General features: G+C 35.9%; 2 protein-coding genes across 2 annotated transcripts in view; both read right to left on the reverse strand.

Moving 5' to 3' along the window:
- Positions 1–610: 610 nt before the first annotated feature.
- On the reverse strand, positions 611–1,570 carry LOC118737517 (putative peptidyl-tRNA hydrolase PTRHD1). The gene is made up of 3 exons (XM_036468083.1): positions 1,372–1,570; positions 917–1,002; positions 611–821 (listed from the first exon to the last, which is right to left on the reverse strand). Exons 1-3 carry the CDS (start codon positions 1,469–1,471, stop codon positions 648–650), a joined length of 360 nt encoding a protein of 119 aa, XP_036323976.1. The 5' UTR covers positions 1,472–1,570; the 3' UTR covers positions 611–647.
- A 9,812-nt stretch (positions 1,571–11,382) lies between these two features.
- Positions 11,383–19,173, reverse strand: part of LOC118738462 (calexcitin-2) — a gene marked incomplete in the record, with an annotated part of 51,315 nt that continues 43,524 nt past the window's right edge. The window contains 2 exon segments of the mRNA XM_036469400.1: positions 11,383–11,702; positions 11,784–11,996. Coding sequence (XP_036325293.1) covers positions 11,592–11,702; positions 11,784–11,996 — 324 coding nt within the window.

Consider the following 19,173-nt stretch of genomic DNA (forward strand, 5'->3'; position numbering starts at 1 on the left):
TTCAAAATACGGAATTTATTGGCGCCTTCAAAACACCACTAGAAGCACTCTGAAAGTGCATTTTGCTTCTCCAGGGAAAGTCTGCATATCAGGCGGGTGCCTTATATAGCTTAAAATTGATTTTTTTTAAATACTCTAACTTCCGAAACGTCCGTTGCGCTGTATTTGTAAAAAGCCAACATTTTCGCAAATTAGTTGGTAAATGAAGTGCATACAAACAAAATGTAGTACTAACCTCTGATTAACGTATGTATCTACTACTCTTACATAGTGGTACCCACGTTTTAATAAAATTAGAAAATTGCTTTACGTTTTCATGGGAACGCGTCACATTCTCTCAGTCTGTGCTCTCTTATAAACAATCTCGATCCTTTTTTAGACTACTTAGGTGTTCACGCATTATCTTTTATACAGCACTGCTATTTCAGTATATCTCTGGGAAATTTTATAATAGATATTCACAATAAATGTTTCTATATGCTTTCGTGGATGGAAATGCATGTTTTTCACTTGACAACGATCGATGCTTTAAATATGTTTCGACGACGACGTTTCCAAATATGTATGTATGTGTATACATAAATTAATTAATTTGATTATAATCATCGCATTTACATTAGCTTTCGCATGTGTGTTCTTAGACCACTTTATTCCTTAAGCAATTTAAGATGTTTAACAAATTTGTGAACATTGTCTTTAATATAGGGTTTTATCGCTATGCACGTTGGAATATTTTCCGGTTGTTCAATCCACATTTTATGTTTAACATCATTTGCCTTTAATTTTTCAGCCAGTTTGATCAGTGCTCCTTCATCTTTGGCCTGCAGTTTGTGTAATATTAATAACAGAGGGAAAATATTAGGTAATAATTTATATTAATAAATACATATATTGTTTTTATGGAATTTGGGCTCACCTCTAATACCACTTTGTGCATATTGTCCAAGTCACTTACATAGGCCTTTGTGTCGTCATCGTCGGCATACAAATGCATGACGGCAGCTAAAAGTATATTTCTGTGTTCGTATGGAATAGTAGCTTATGTCGGAAAGCTGGCTTTAGTGTAATGCGGCATTCCCTTTATTCTTTAAACGAAAATGAATTTTTTGGTGAGACATAATAAGAACATTTTATTTATTTGACAAAAGTTTTTCAACGGCTCGGCGCCAGTGAGCCATTCGCAATCATATGCTGCGAACGCCACATTATACTACAGCCAGCCTTTCGACATAAGCTAGTATTCCATACGAACACAGATTTTAACAATTGTAAGTCAATCAAGTTCAAAAGAAAGAACTGGAGGAGCCTGCGACTGAAAGTTAAATTCGACCGTCCAGCCATGAGGGAGAAATTGCCGCACTCCATGCTTACCTGTCGCATGACAACACTGGGCTATCACTGCACCTAATGGCCACGCTAGTGTAGATCTTAAATCACTGCGCACAATTATATATTGGACAATATTCGACATATTTAGTTATATTTATTGATGTCTATTTATTAAATGCACATGAAAGTCTTAAAATGCAAAACAATTGTTAAAACCCTTTGTTTACATTTTGCCTGCTGTCAAAATCTGATGTAGCAATATCGTAAACTTGGTCGTAAACGATATTCTAACATTCAGCTGCGGTAATGCCATACCCATTGAATTGAATAGAGGAATTTCAGATGAAAGGTTATGCTCCGTGTATACGATGTGCGAAGTTGGTGCAAAATAAATTGATTATGGCACAATCCCACTGAGTTTGAAATATATTGAAAACATGGGGGTGGTCCGCCATCTTTCCGTCCGGAATTATCGGAAATTTAAAATGTATGTGTTTCGAAATCTTCCGAAGCGATCTTCAAATACATAATTGGTGTCAGTGCAAGGGTAAATGAAATTTATATTTTAACATGCATATTTATATCTTTTATATGCTACTATTTCCTAATAATACTCAATGTTTTACTAAAAAAAGGTGTACAACGATTGCAGAACGTTCGGTCAACCCCGTCAAATTTGGTTTGGAGATAAACCGGCTTCGGCGTTGCGCCATATCTACACTGTCTACAAAGATTACACCACTTTGTCTCCAAACCAAATTTCAAAGGGATAAAATGCCTTTAATTTGACCTAAGAATAGTTACAAAAAATATTTTAAATCGTATTATGTTTGCATAAAGTGGCAACCACCTACATTTTCTCTCTAAAAGCCAGATTATGGCAACTTAACTTAACTTAACGGAACGTAGAACTTAGAAACTCAAAATGAAACAGATTTCGACGTGGCATTAAGTTACGTTAAGTTTCGGCTGTGCAATTATAATAGCCTATGAATACTTAGCGTTGCATGAGAGTTGTCACATAAGAATCTGTTGAATGAACTTTGCGTTGGCAACACCCATTTAAAAGAAAGTTTTAAGTGAGAGCCGTAAGTCCGTTAAGTAATATTATTATTACTTATAGCCCAATTCTGAATACTCCCAGGCAGTTTGATCTCCGGGAATTTGTTTCTCCCGAAAAAGAATTCATCCAATAATTAACTCCCAGGAAATAGCAATTTCCTCGAAAATTTGGACAGAGAAGATTCAAACATCACAAGAGCTGTCTGATACTTTTTTGACAGCTCAACTCCGATATTTAATATAAAAAATCCACAGGGAATTTTTATTCATGATAGGAGGAAAGGAAAAGAGAGAAAACTCCCAGGGAGTTCCTGTTCAGAATCGGCTGATATTGTCAATACGATAGGCTTGATGCCCTTTTGAAATGAAATGTTAAAACAGCAGTTGCTTACATCAAAAAACGGGACAAAGTCAAAACAAAAAATTTAAAGTTGTTGCCAGAAGGTATAGACGTGAGGTAACAAAAAATGCAATTATAATAGCTTTTTATACCCGAGCGCACCTGTGCACAAGGGTATTATAACTTTGTTCACATAACGGTTGTTTGTAACAGGCAAAACGAATCGAGATAGATATAGACAAATGTATACATAAATGATCAGAATGAAAAGAGACGAAAATAAGAATATTAAAAAATTTTGGCAAATGGGCGTAGCCACGCCCACTTATGGTTACATGTGTATATCTTGGTAACCGCTACAACAATTTCTTCCAAACTTGGCACAGTTGTTGGAAATGGTACAACATACTAAATGGCCGAAAATTTTAAAAATCGGACAATAACCACGCCCACATCCCATATAACGGTAATTTCGAGAAATACAAAATCTTCGATAAATCAGTAAATATTAAAGCTAATTTATTCAAAAATTATGGTTGCAACAATTCTTTACCAATAAATACGCTTATGATAAAATTTTGGAAAATGGGCGTGGCACCGCCCACTTGTGATCACATATATGTTTCTCGCTAACCGTTCTAGCAATTTGTACCAAACTCGGTATGGTTATTGTGCTTGCCACATAAAAGCTAACCGTTAAAAATTGTTAAAATTGGTCTAAAATTACGGCCGCTTTTCATATAACGGTAAATTTCAGAAATGCTTGAAATTTTAATACGTAAAATCATTATTTAGAGCTGATTTGCTATTCCGGGCACGAAATGTGATTTTTTGCGTTCCTCACGCTCTGGGCCCTTTTGGCACGAGTTGACACATTTTTGACACCTTTGAGAGAGTAACTTATTTTACGCTCTAGTTACCGGAGCAGCCCGGAAAGCGTGTGGAACAAAGCTATTATCATATACTAATTTTCCCGGGCGCTGTCGTCCCGTTCAGGATCATAACCCGCAGTATCAAGAGTGTATGGTTGGGCGATTTTCTTGTGGATTGAGCAGATCACACTTAAACTCTACTCGTCTGGCATGATTCATGTGACCATATTCTCTTGTATCTCAAAAGAAGGTCCCTAACCAAGTATCCTTAGTATTCCGAAGAACTTGGCTTCCTTGATGAATCCTTAAAGAGTCTTGGTAGTCGAATTCCTTATCTCTAAGGGTTTAAAGAGTGGAGCTTTGAAGTAAAAAAATATTTGCATAGCCATGGCTGAACAGTCACAAAGAAGACAGGCGTTGTCCTAAGGAGGCAGCACAGCCCGGAACCTAGTACAAACTTTTTATATTTAAAAAGTTTTGATTCCATTATACAGTTTGAGAGGGCCCGGATGGCTTCTTGGCTATCTGAAAAGATAACTAGAATGACGCACTTAAAACCCTTTTCAAGATTTGCTACCAAATGGGCTTTCAGACCGGGCTTCATTGGATTCGTCCAAAACCGCTCAGGTGGCTACTGCGCCAATAAAAAAGAAGAATAATTACACTGGATACCTGAGAAAACTCTGGGGCCCAGGAATCCTCCCTTACCTCCCTTATCATGACGCCAGCAGCTTGGCTATACATCGCGTTCAGAAGCTTCTCAAGCTTTGGAATTTAGCTGTTATTCCTTATTGCCACAGATATGTGTGTACATATGTATGTATACGCAGAGATATATTTCATTCATTACATTTTTATACCATTTAACCCTGACAGCTTGAATGGAAATACTCAATTTTGCATGACATTGGAACACAGATCATCCATCCCCGAATTGTGTCAGCAACACTTTCGCTTCCGGGCACCAATTATGTATTTGAATGCTGCTCCTTGTGCGTGGGAGCCATCGGCAACTTATTAAACGCTTAATTTACTCTATGGCTTCAAATGTGCGCACAGCTCAACATAACATGCGTGCATATGCAACAAGCTCACATACATTGACTTATATGCATATGCATGCATGAGGATGCAAATACTCGTAAATACTTACATATCTCCTTCCATATCCGTATGTTCTTGTTCACACGTGCGCTAACATTGTCAACATGGCTATAAACCGCACACAAACATATGTATGTATGCAAATATCTGTGTGAAATAACGCATATATGTCTTTACTTCCTTGCAATTCTACTCCCTGTGAATATTCTTGCTAGTTTAAATATGTAAGTACATACATACATGCATATATGAATATCCAAGTACAAACATAAATAAATAAATACATACCTACATATGCAGACCTAGGGCGGTTACTCGCTAAATTGTACCACGCATCGAAGGACGGACTAGCCAGTGCCCCTTAATGTCGCATATGATTTAAAAGTAGATAACTATGCCCCCTGCAACGAAGCTGGATCCGATACGATGCTCAATATAAACTGTGTTCCATTTGTGCGCATGTGTAAGTGCGTTGCTTTGTTTGTTGGCTATCGCCGCACTCGCTACCCTTACCACTATCACTAATAGTGCCACTGTCATTGTCATTGTCGCCACCCGACATTGCAGCAGTGGCATTGTTGCATTGTAACATGCAAGTGATCCGGGGTTTTCACCACTTGCCACAATTTGCCGGCCATGTCTGCACATCTACATATTTCCTTTCAAGCTTGCCGACGACTAACCAAACAAACTGGCGCTCTTCTCCTTCCACCGTCGACCTGAGCTTGCGCCTCAGGCAATCGTTGGAGTGCATCAGTGCACAATTATCTGAGCAAAATTTACTGTGTGGTAAACGCAAGTGCCACTTATGGCATGCACTCTGTACATCCTTCGTGTTCTACGAGATTTATGTTCCATTTCCATGCCGCACCCTGAGCTGCAGCTATGCTTACTCGACACTTTGTGTTAGCCACTTTGTTTTTGCCTTATTAAATATGAACATACATGCATACATATTATTGTTTTTATTGTATTTTTATTTACTGAGCGCCGATAAGACGTCGGCCAATTTATGCAAATAATTTTAATTTCAGATAAGCAAATTACTCAAGTGCTGCTACCAAAGTACTTGAGTGATTGTGGCTTGCTCGCCATTGAAGCTTTTGATTTGAGTGTGAGTGAGCGGCGTTGTTGAATGCCACAAAGTGCACTTTGCCACCGGTAGGTATTGTTGTTTTCGGTGACATTGGTGCAGGCCAAGTCAACATTTCTGTTATATCCATGCTTTAAATTTGTACATTTAACAAAGCACCAGCGGGCAGGTAAAAGGGAATCCAAAAATAATTATATAAGGGGATTATAAAAATGGGAAAGTAAGCAATTTCGCCTTGGTAGGAAATCATTAAGGTAGTCCAATCACCAAGTTTGACGAACGCGTTTGAACTGGATCATCCAGACATAGTGACAATCCCGAAGGGAGTTCATTAAGATCTGCCGCTCAAGAAAGTAGTGCTATTCGGTAGGATTCAGCTTCAATCCTTACTTCCATCCACAAAATAATACATACTTAAAAAAAAGTTTCCTAACACTACATAGTTATCCCTTGTCGGTGAATATCAAATTTCCGAGTGTATTTCAGCCTGAAAAAAAACTTCCCATTAAAAACTGCATATCTGCCATTCGAAAGCGTCGTAAAATCGACGTTCTCCCACTTGTATGACAATTTCAAGACGCATGTATATAGGTACACCATGAATAGAAGAAGTTCGCACAAGCAAAAAATATCAAAAATGTGTAATACAAATTTTTTTTTTCTTGAAGGTATTCCACCATAACACCCGAATATGGACTATACAGCTAAGATTTCTACTCGAAAACAGCACCACCTCTGCATGCCATCCATTTTAAATCTACACGGTCCACGAATATATGATATTGTTCTCTGATTGAAAGTGTGGTACCTAATCCTTGTTAAGGAGTGGCAAAAACACAAAAAGTGTTTCGCCGCCTCATCCCCTTCTAAGCAGAAGGACATGTATTGTTGTTATTACAGTCAGTTGTTTATGGCTCCAGCAGTGACTAGTCCTCAATGCAGTCCCATCTGTTTAATGCAAGCAATTACCTAGCTCGATCCTTGAGATAGAGGGCAACAAGAGTTTGGCATACCTGCAACCTTCGAATCATTGCCAGTCAATGCTGAACGAAATATTCACCCAGTTTCTGAAGGTGGCTGCGATGGGCGAAGTTGGGAGTGCTACAACTCGTTTTGGACCAAGTTAATAACACCTGGTCTAAACCATCTCTTTCCAAATGACCTGGAACACAAATTGAAACAAGTTCATTTTGTTTGCCGCATATGTAATTTAACAGACAGTGGCATTGCCGATTAAAAGTAGTTAGAGAGCTGAACAATGTCTTTAGTGTATCTTGGCCGCCGCTAGACACACGTAAGGTCTTACTTCTTCGCCCATTTTCTGGCATTACACGGCCTTAAGGATTGAAAATAACCTGGTTTGGAATACCGAGGCATACCTATTCCCCAAAAGTGAATATTCTTTCCATTAACTTGGAAATACATAGCTCACAGATTCTGACCCTGAGTCAGTTTTGGAGCATCAATGAAAATTCTACAAAAGCGTAAGTCCGCGGCAAGTAATTGGGTTAAAGCAGCACTCAGCCTTAGGGAACCCTAAATTATAGGTATTTCTTCAGCAAAGGCAATGGTGGCATACTATCGTGTGGCACATCTAGATGTTTACCTCCAGCAATTTCCGCCTCACTCCATTCTGTAATTATAACAGCACCCAGTTATTTTAAGGGCCTCCCCGCGAATAAAGATCTTACGTCATGGTAGGTTCAGCTATGGGGAAAGCCCTCCTACAGCACACGGCGATCGCTCTGTGAAGTTTCATGAGCAGATTTGCCGCACTATAGATTCAGAGTCTGCACCACCAGACCATAGGTGCACAACTGACGATGGGCGAACCCACAGAATGCCGTAGGATATTATAAAAGTGCGCTGTCGTGTAGTGGTTAGCAGCACGCGCTACCATTGCGAAGGTCCTGGGTTCAAGCTCGATTTAATCCAACATAAAAAAAAACAAACAAAGCAGTTCCTTCTAATGGCAGTCGCCTCTCGGCAAGAAATGCTAAACCTCCGAGATTATTTCTGCCATCAAAAACAGCTTCTAATAAAAATACAATCGTCGCTCGGAGTCGGCGTTAAAATGTAGGTCCTTCACCTTTGTATGACATCTTAAAGGTGCATGCCACAAATCGGAGGAGCGCCAATCTATTAGTAGAATTAATATTATAAAAGCGCCTCCCGGCGAATGCGAAAATCAACCAATCTGCGCCAAACATTTCAGCGTGAAGGACATCATTCTAATAGGCCTGAAACTTTTAGACGCAGTGACAATATTTTTCAAGGTCGTAATCAAAATCACAGCAACTTCTTTGAGTACAACAAGTAGGTAGATTCAATATCGTAGAGTGAAATATGTCACAAAAAAAAGTGAAAAGTTCTCACTCCTTGTCTCCGTGAAAAAAACCCATCGGGCCTCTAAAGTGAAGCGGTGTTTGTCTCTAGGTAAATATCAATGCCACCTAGCAGCCCTTTTTGAAGAACGCTTATACTCCCTTTGTGTGCAGCGGCAGCATTTTTTTTTTGACGGCCCGGTTTAAAAGTTTGCTCGAATCACTCCCCAACTTCTGAAGCTACTGATAACACCAAGGCTAAGGGATGGACTCATATAATTTAGAAAAAAATAATAATAGCAATTAATTTTTCACTCTTGCCGCACATGCTAAGGAAAAAGCACCCACCACCACACATTTTGGTTTGTCAAGGCAAAAAAATACTCCACAAGTTTGCAAATGCAGTGATGCGGGACCATTTCAACTGCCCTATTAATTTGCTTCTGCTAGTTCCAGTTTCTTACGTTTTACGACAAAAGTAACAGGAAAATTATGGGTGATACTTATTAAGCTAAAAAATAGCAGCACATTTTTTTAAATATTTTTTAAGCATCCATAAAAGCAGGGGCACACTGAATGGTAACTGCTAACCTAAAGCGAATGATGCTGCGTACCTAGAACGATATTTCGCTAGTGCCAGATGTCAATTCTGGAGACCTCTTCATGGCTGGTTAAGGTCTTTATGTGAATGCCTAAATATGAAGAAATGACGAATATGTATATCTAAATTTGTCTTTTAGTCCAAGATCCCAGGACCGATAGCCCTAACTTATTTTCCAAGTAACAAAATTCTAGGATTAAGGAGTGTTATATGCACTTATTTAAGAATGCATGTGTACACTGTGAAAAAATCAAACAAAAATTGATTAGCATTATCAAATTCAAACTTCAAAAAGAAACAATAGGATTTTTGGTTAATATTAACAATACCTTGATTTTTTCAACTATGGTTTGGTAATATTAACCAAACTTTTATTTACAGTAACCAAACTGTCGGTCGACGATTTTTTCGTTTGGATACGCTTATGTTTTGCACTTCACAGATGCTTTTTCATAATTCGGTGATACAAAAAAAAATTTATTTTCATAATAGCAAGTTTCCTCTGATGAGATGTGAAACCGCATCTTATGTATGTTAGCAAATAAAAGCAAGCATCTCTGAACAATCAGCTACAGCCGCTTTATAAATCTGCCTTCAAATGTTCAACTTGATACAAGTTCCTTCGTCAGTTGAACTGGTTCTGCACTTCACAGAGGCTTTTTCGTAATTAAGGAAACCAAAAACAAAAAAGAATATGAAAATTCGGTGCCTCGCTGACGGCATTCGCACTCTCACAACTGCTGGAAGCCAACAACACTGCCATACATACGAATTTATTCTCAAATGTTCCACTCGAATCGCATTTCTTACAATCGGCTTGTTAACCATACAAAAATCAAACCATAACTTGGTTGAAAAAACGTTGTATCTGCTTGCTGGGTAGGCGGTCTTTCTTCAGATAGCAAATAGAGAAGTTATGTATGTAGAAACGTTACTTGCTTTTGTTAAATCTAAGTACTGGATTTTATATAAATTTTACAAAATATTGTTATAAATATTCAATATTGCCAGATATTAATCATTGGCAATAACTTCCTCCAGGCGCATCCGATTAATATTGATGGAATGGTAAATAATAGCTTTTGTTTAAAAAATAACAGTTGCTTTGAGAAAAGTATATCATTCTTCCTTTATTGTATTTTCGGGTTGCAGTTGAAGGTGTTTTTTTCATAAAAGTGAAAAGTGTCTATATATGGGAAAAGTTAACTATTTTTCGGTGAAATTAATAGCGGAAATATTAAGTGTTATTCTTAGTTTTAAAATATATGTATACCGCAAAATAAAAAAATTAAAATAACTGACATCACTTCGCATTTTACCAACCTTGGGTACCACTGTCCAATATAATGGACGGTGAATAACGGTAAAACTAAGAGTTTTAGTAATTTTTTGATCCCATTTTTGAAATCAACGACCCAAATTTTGCCGGTAAACAAATTTTCAGAGTTTTAGCTTCAACGGCTAATTTTTTGTCCTCAAAGGGTTAATACATGGCGTATGAGTAACATAGTTTCCTGCTCAAATTTCATACAAACCTACTACTGCGTACGAAGCAAAATATGATGTCACTACTCTGGCAATTTTTTCCTATCCAACGAATGTTATAAAAACATATCACACTAATTAAATGCATTGAGAACGTAATTGATTTGCCTGTGGTTAGATAACATTTGAATAAAACTGCACTTTTGTGTGCGTGGCCGATCCAATTGTTTTCTATTGCTTTCGTGAAATATTCCATATATTTCATTGCGAAATAGAAGTTAATATAAATGACTTGGAGTAGTTTTGATATAGGTTTATTGATGCTTAAAAAGGTGTTTTTCACGATATTTTTTATTTTTTTATTTATCTCATTCATAACTCATGCAGTAGAGGGTTAAGTGCGCCCTCTGCACCACTATGTTCTTATATAATTGTGCATTAGCAAACCTTCAATTAAATGCCATTTTCTAACTAATTGTTTCAAAGCCTTTTATTCGACATTTTATTTTGAATTTATTTAGCTACACACACGAACATTTAATAAACACTTTTATCATTTACATATTTAATAGGGTTTTGTTTTCGTACATTACTTATTTCGGGAACATTTAATTTTATTATAATTTGACTAGTTTATAAATTTATGTCAAATAATTTAAATTTGATTTACTACTAAATACTTTAGCTTTTACCACTGAGAATTATTCCACGAACATTTATCTACATTTATACAAAAAAACCAAAACAAAGTCAAGGATTAGGTCGCTCAATATCAGGTATGTACAATACATGTACCTACATACATACATTGGTTCGATTGACGATAAATTGATTACAAATGTACGACACGTCAAACATCATTAAATTATTCATTTTGATTATGTTTGTGTCAGCATTCGATATAGTCTAAGTTTCAAGTGTATATATGTACTATAGTATATAATATTCATAATTAATTTTGAGCACATTAATGAGGAATCATACAATATATATAATTGCATTAATAAAGTTTTATTTGTTTCATTAGGTAAAGTAAAGTAAAGTACCGTTTCTGTTAATTCTGGTTAACTGGCGCTAAAGTGCATTAAAATTTCATTGTTCCACACAAAAACAAATCTGCTTTCTTGACTTCGCACATTTGTTTTCAAAAATTTTCACTATCCGCAGTTTTATTTATTCTTTTATTTTTTATTAAAATTTTATATTTTTTAATATATAAGTTTTTTACTTCCAAACACTTAAATTTCAAGGGCATAGCTTAACATTAACACTTAACACACTTTATGCCAAACAAATTTGCTTAGACGCTCCACTGTGCACCCGTAAGTAATGCCCACAAAAACGTTTTGAAAATTTTAGCAGCTGGGCAATCTTTAGAGCGTTAAAACGAGGTCTTGCCAAAGATGAAGTTGCCTGGCGCATTAATGTCCTCCGCGGCAAAATATTCCTTCCACAAAACGGCAAATTGATCACGTGTGACCTCACTTTGACCCTGTAAGTAAAATGATGTATTTTAAATGTGTTATGTAAAAAACAGAACACATTATTTAAAATTGGTTTGCCGTTAGCTTACTTGTGCCATTTTCTTAAACGCTTCCTCGCACTCCGACTTCGCCAGCCCATAGCTGGAGCAGACTAAAGCGAATTCTTCCACGTCAATGCTGCCGTCGGTGGAAGCATCCTCCAGATCGAACATGAAATTCATGTATTTGGTCTGCCAGTCCATGGCACTGCTGGGGTCTTTGGCATAGGCGTCCCACATGTTGCACCACTCGTCTACGGAAACCTGCAAATGCAGTGAGGTGTTGGTGTTAAGAAAAAGGTGCCAAGTAAAGAAAAACAGAGCAAGATAAATAAATAGTTTCGGAAAACTAATACAAATATTTCACATTTAAATTTATGCATACAAATGTACATATGGGCCAAAACGCGGACTGTTACAACACATTTTGGCTAACACTGCTTTTCAAATACAACTGAAACTCGCTAGAATACAATTTTCGGATAGTTTTTCTTCTTGCATCTGAAAGCATAACTGCCACATGCATTATTTAATATATGGGGCGTTCCATACGCGGTTCACTTCAGACACTTCATGTCTTTGACTTGTTTCAAATTTTTAGGGTTGCTACAAATTTTTAGGTTGAAACATAAATAATAAATAATTATGAAATTTGAGCTTGATTAATACTTTTTCAAAAACTTTACAGCACAAAAACAAAAACAAATAGATTTAATAGTTTTCCAAATATCTCGTGAACGCGGCAAGGAAAAAATTTAAAAAAATTCACACATGCACACTTAAATATTCTCTATGAAAAGAAACATTTTTGATTTTTTTTCTTGAAAAATTTTTCCCTTAAAAATTTTTATCAAAAAAAAAAGTTTTGAAAATATGCTATCTAAAAGAAAATAAGTATAGTATTATGGAGTGCACTCTACATAATTTGAGTTATGGAATTTCTTTTACACCGAAGTTGAGTAAAATGAGTACATTACTAATTTAAAATTTTTTTAATTTCTTTTAGAATTTTTTTGAGTATGCAGTTTTGTAGCCCATTAAATTTTAAGTTAATAAAGTGCAAGTTTTAAGCGATTGTAAAACTAGCGTTATTTTTTTTAATTTTCTTTGAAACGGTTTTGCGCATTTTCTTCCATAAGAAAAAAGTGCTAAAAGTCGCCAAGGTAAACAATATCAAAAATCAACGCAATTTTGTATACTCAAAAAAGTTCCTTTAAAATTAATAAAAAAAACTTAAATTTGTAATGTACTCATTTTACTCAACTTCGGTGTAAGAAAAATTCATAACTCCAATTATTGTAGAGTGCATCCCATAATTCTATACCGTAATATTGCGCAATACTAAGAGCTACCATTGTGAATTTTTTAATTTTTTTTTTTGAGATGGTATATTTTGAGTAACAATTTTTTTTTCAAAAAACTTTTAAAATTTTTCCTTTTTTAGAGAATTTTGATGTGTGTGTGTGTATGATTTCTTTCAAGTTTTTTCCTCGCCCCGTTCTCGAGATATTTGTTTTTGTTTTTGGCTGAAAAGTTTTTATTTTTCTAAGTAATTCTTATCTTCTGAGGATAACCAGCCTATGGGACAATAACACGTTGTATTTTTAACTAAATATGAAAAAAATTTTACCTGAAAATTCAATTAATAAAAACGACTATTACGTTGAAAACACTTGGGTAATTTAGAGTATAGGGAACTATTTTTTCTTTTTATTGTAAAAGAAGTCCGAAAATGCTCGAAGAAAACTTGAATTTCTCTTTTTTAGCCTAGTGGATTCCGCGCCAGAAAGCTAATTTTTGTCGAATACTTTTTTATTAACTTCAAAGTAATACAAGAGAAGCAAGTGGAATGCAAACAATTATGGTCCTTAAATGTAAACTATCGTTTAGCTTAATGTTGTGTTTTTTTTTAATTTTCGTTATTTTAAAGGTGTCTCAGGATTAAGCGAATATCCATGTTTGAGAGAAGTAATATTTACGTTGTCCGATACCTAAGAATCTGCGAAACCTGAAAAAGAAAATCATTCCCTTTACTAAGCTAGTAGGCATTGTTGCATGCCTTTCCATCTATCAAAGTAATGGATCTCAGCCCATTCCTCACAATTGCAAAGAAGCTATTTTGGCAAAATTTATTAGTGCTTCGCGCCTAGTAAATAAATATTCGCGTACTAAGTACTTCGCATATATGTATGTAAGATAATATCTTACGTGGATGTGCTAAATATTTCTACTGCTTACCCCTCTCCAAATAACGTACATGCATGCCTAAAACAATAGCGCCAACATGCACCAAATCACAAACAAACTACCTGTCCTGCAATAATCGTATATTACATTTGTAGTCATAAAATAATTTTCCCTTTGCTGTTAGTATCTTTGACTATTTTCTCGATTTTTGCCGGTAAAATTTTTGGCACCCGAAACTTCTGCTCGGACATCAAATAATTTATGTGTTTTTATGCTAGAAACTTAGGTGCATGAATATACTTATATATGTATGTATGTGCACTCATTTATGTTGTACATAGAACAGCATTGACTCCCTCAACAACGCGCCAAAATTTGGTTCACCAGCACAATAAATATTCAACTAAGTATGCTATTGTTGTTGTGGTCGCGATTTAGACCATGTTAACTGCAACAAACGTGAACCATCGAAGACCACAACACAACTTATCAGTGTACATTATCACATATCTTTAAAGCCATTTACATATTTATTTAAAAACATTAGCATTTCACTTTGTGCCGATTTGGCTTCATGCTTTTACATATGCACCTACTCATGTATGTATGTACATACATATGTTTATGTGTATGAGTGCCAGCGCAAACCAAAAACGGGCTAACAAGGTCAAAATAGTAATTGTGGCCAATAAGGCAATTGGCATATGGTGTACCGGACTTTTAGAAATACATATGCAGCTTGCAATATTTTTTTTTGTTGTGAATAAGTAAAATGAAATGGCTTGTGCTTAGATAACAGTGCAGCGTTCTATGACATATACATAAGTAAAGGATTGAGCTTGACGGGAAATTTGTATTGTAGAGTTTTTTTTCGTCGGGAGAAGGATCTGCTTTTCTATTATCTCGCAATCATACAGTACCGAACATGTTTACTACTAGAGCTCCTCATATGTATACTAAAGGGTTAAGAAAGGCATGCTATCAAATTAGTACAATTAGTTAGTTAAAGACCAAATTGCAGGTGAAGGGAACATTCCGTTCAAATGGTGCTTCACTTTAGTCATCCTTCAGACTTAAGTACTTAGGATGCTAGGAAAGTCCATAGTTGGCCAGCTAACGAAATCGGCAGTGGATAAAATGCGGAAAAAATTGTTAATTGATTTTGACTGATTAGGTAACCGAAGAATACGAGTGCAAGAAAATAGCCACAAAATTTCACTACCATTGGACACTTGTGTAATAGTGGGAAGCACTACAATCCAGCAACCCACCTGCTTGAATTTTACCATTGTGGATAATATTTATATGTATTATTCTTACTACAAGAGCCAAAGCTCTTAGCCATATATATGTATAGGTACAGATAACCTGTGGGGCAAATAAGGAGGAAGTTCCTTGCAATAACTTTGGCCATCGGTTGCAGATGTGGCCGACTGGCCTGCCAGACACAACTCAATTTGCGATAGAAGTAGAAAAAATATTATGGCCACTATATTTTGGCAATTAAGTCTGCTACCAGAATTTACCCAAATTCGGTTTAGGCAAAAGGAGGAAGTGAAGGTCTATATACTTACATCCAAATGTACATATGTATGTATATATATTCAATTAAAAGGGGCAACTAAATGCCGAGCAAAAGAGTGTGTGCTATATGAATAGAAGTGACAATAAAAGGGAAGCAATCAAAGCTGAAGTGTGTAGATTTAGATAAAACCAAAGCTTAGCTTAAGATTAAGGTAAATTCCTCTATGGACGTTTTGTGGCTGTAAGTATAAGCGAGCTAGTAGCGCTAAGTCAACAAAGTTGTCAAGTGAATGCTGACATTAAAAGAGACAAAAAACGCAGCACATAAAAAAGCTATAATACTGCACATACCAGCTCACAAACGTGCATACATACAATGTTGGTCAATTTGCACCCCGTAGAGAAAATATTACTCGTAAATAATGGTTCCATTAATTAAGGTTCAACACAGTTGGCATACAATTTCTAATTTTAGTTGTATCGGAAGCCGAAATTTTAAAAACAGTTTGTGTATGCCATGGGAAATATTTCGCCATTTTTCCTGTCAAACTATTATGCACATAAATACGGTAGAACATTTATGGTTTCTCGGCGATATTGTAAATGAAATACAGTGCTATCTCGATAATGCGGATAGCCTGAATCCGGTGGATTACTGGAGTGTCCGGATTATAGGTGGTGAATGACAATATGAAAATTATGTCATATGTATGGTCCTATTGCAAACAGCGTTATGTGTTTTTATAATTAAAAGCCATAAAAAACGACTACAACAACAAGTAATATCTAAATTGATTTTTTTTTTTGTTACCTGAAATTTGGATAAGTAAGAGCCCAATAACATTAAAAAATAAAATCGCAGTTTCTTTAAAATCACAATGTCACAATCAAAAGCTATAGTTCACTGATGATATTTACACTAAAATATAACTAATCGATTACCGATTAACAACAACAAAGTCATAACCAGATTCACTTAAATATTTTCCTTTTGCTGTAATATTTAAAATGTATGAAAAATAAAATATAATTTTTATTTTCGACAAATATTTATTAAATAATTAAGAAACTTTACCCAATCATTCATTTCTGTGCGATATATGTATGTGTAAATGAAAATCAAAAACACTTCTACCAAATAAGTACTTTGTCATACTTGCAACTTAACAAGAATTTGACCAAAAACTTGTTGATTTTGGTTAAAAGAAAATTACTAGTTTCAAAGATTTTTTAATTTTGGAGGTAAATCTAAATTGTGGAAAGTGAAGTGACGAAGTGAAGGCATCCAAGTAAAGTGAAAAACTGATAGCGAACTTTCAAACAATAACTTTTACATAGCTAGAGATGTACATGATATTACCGCTTTATCTTTACGCGTTCTCTCCTCAATGAAGATTTGTGTGCTTCTTTTTTACGAACTCTTACACTAGGCACCGAAACTACAACGATTTCTTGCACTTCCATGTTTTGTAGAAACTTTTTAATTACAACAACGCATTCGTCCTATCAGATCACAATATAATAAATGTATGTCAAAGGAAATGTGCGCGCTACCATCCCGCAGGACCTGTGTTTAGGCCCGGTTCAAACCAACATCACAAATTAAAAAAACAAAAAAACAATAGTAGCGTTCGCCCCTCGGCAGCCAATGGAAAAAACTCAAGTGTATTTCACCATTAAAAACAGTATTTCAACAAAATACAATCGCCATTCGGAGTCGGCGGAGAAGAAGCTCGGCCAAACACTAACATATGTGTAAGCGCCATTCTATAATTATTACAAATTTTTGAAATTTTGTTGCGATGGGTCTGCCGCATTTTATTTCATAAGAAATTTATGATTAAATGATAAAAAGTGCAAAAATCCGTCAACAAAAAAATATTAAAAACTAACCCGATTTTTTAGACGCTTGAAACGTGCACTTCATTAGTTCGAAATTCTTATGACAATTTGATAAATTATGCTAAACTTTGTATAAAGTTTGAAACTCTGAATTATATGGTTTTGGCTAAAGCTTAGACGATATTTGTATAGAAAAATAACAAAAAAAAATTTAACTTGAAAAATGTTTGTGTGAGGCACTGTATTTATTTATTTTGAGAAAATAATGTTACTTAGTTAGCAATAATATACAAAACACAACGAATATATTATCCAATTTAGTGTCCGAACTATAGGGTAAAAAATGTGAAATGTGTGTCCGGATTATCGAGACAGCACTGTACCTAATAATTTTTGCAACTGCTGTTAATGAATGTTTGGTTGCTTAGCTGCCTACAGACTGCTTGCATGCCGATTTTGTTCAACTGTTTTTTGCATTGTTTCACCGACTTCTTCAGTTATTGATCAAAACACTGCAAGGACCCTGCTAAGCATGGAAATTTCGAATCTTGCCCACAACTTTAGTGGCTCAGCAAAAATTGAGATTATCGCAGGGACTGTAAAAATGATGTGTAAGGTCAGCAGCGAAAACGAGTTTTCCCCGGATACTGATTTTCTCTTTGTAATCGAATATCCATGTAATTGTTGATATCATTGTTATGATATGCTTCAAATTCGTGTTCGTATATTTTTCTTTAATTATATATAAAGCAAGCTATAAGTAGAAACTATGTAGTTGCTCATGAAAGAAGCATCGCGGAGTATAGACGACTACGTACAAAGATCACCAGATGATTTTCCTGCAGGGTGGTCACTCTACACCATATACACATGTTGAAAGAAGCGTCTTTATTAAACTGGAAGTCAACAGACAAGATAGCAATCAAGGTGGTTGGTCACTTTGTGTGCTAGATTTTATGCGGGTGACAGGATAAGTAGTGATACTAACAGCAACAACAATAGCAAACTAAGCTAAACTTAATATGACAACTTAATGAAAATACAACACACGTTGTAGTCTACTATATTTGTAGTTGAATTTGGTATGCTATGGAATTAACAAAAACAACAGCAAACGCATAAATGTTGAATACAGTTGAAAAACGAGGTATATTTGCCGGCGCTCCATGCATGAATAGATGTTGTCCTTTGACATGTTTTTGGCCTCTTGCCAGCCAAACAACCAACCAACCAACCAACCAGTTCAGCAACATAACGGCGAATAACTATTTAGCTACACTACCGCTACTACAAACACCACCTCGGTAGCCACCTGTACTGCCACCACAATCAGCCGCGCAACTGACACATCCAGGCATGCTGGCTACCCACTAACCAACATTCTCCATAACGCAGCTACTTTTGCGACCACCACTACTGCTGCTACCATAAACTAGCCAAAGTTGTGGTGGCATGTTGCAGGCAACTAGCTATTGTTCGGTGCACTTAGCAGGCAACAAAATCTTACTACACACGCCCCTTTAGCCTTCATTCGTGCCCATGTTGCGCCTCTTCTTCTTTGGCCATGGCGGAAAAAATTAAATTGCAATTGCAATTGCACTTTTATCATTTGGGCACCTCAAGCCTCACCCCACTCAAATTTTTACCGCCGTACATTACTCAACCCCTGGTGGGTGTGCTGATTAAAGCTTGAAAAAGGTGGAAAAATGCTGTGTTGACACAACAATTTGTAGATTTATGCACAATAACTATAATCGTCAGCAGTCAAATTGTTGCAGCGACATGCCCATATAAAATGATGTACGTTTTACGTATGTATGTTTGCTTGTACATATGTACATAGATAAACGTTGGTCATAAGCACTAGCTTGCATACTTTGTTGTTTTT

Source organism: Rhagoletis pomonella, unplaced genomic scaffold (genome assembly GCF_013731165.1).
Source record: "Rhagoletis pomonella isolate Grant_MI unplaced genomic scaffold, Rhpom_1.0 Rhpom_scaffold_00004, whole genome shotgun sequence".
In the NCBI taxonomy this organism is placed as follows: Eukaryota; Metazoa; Arthropoda; class Insecta; order Diptera; family Tephritidae; genus Rhagoletis; species Rhagoletis pomonella.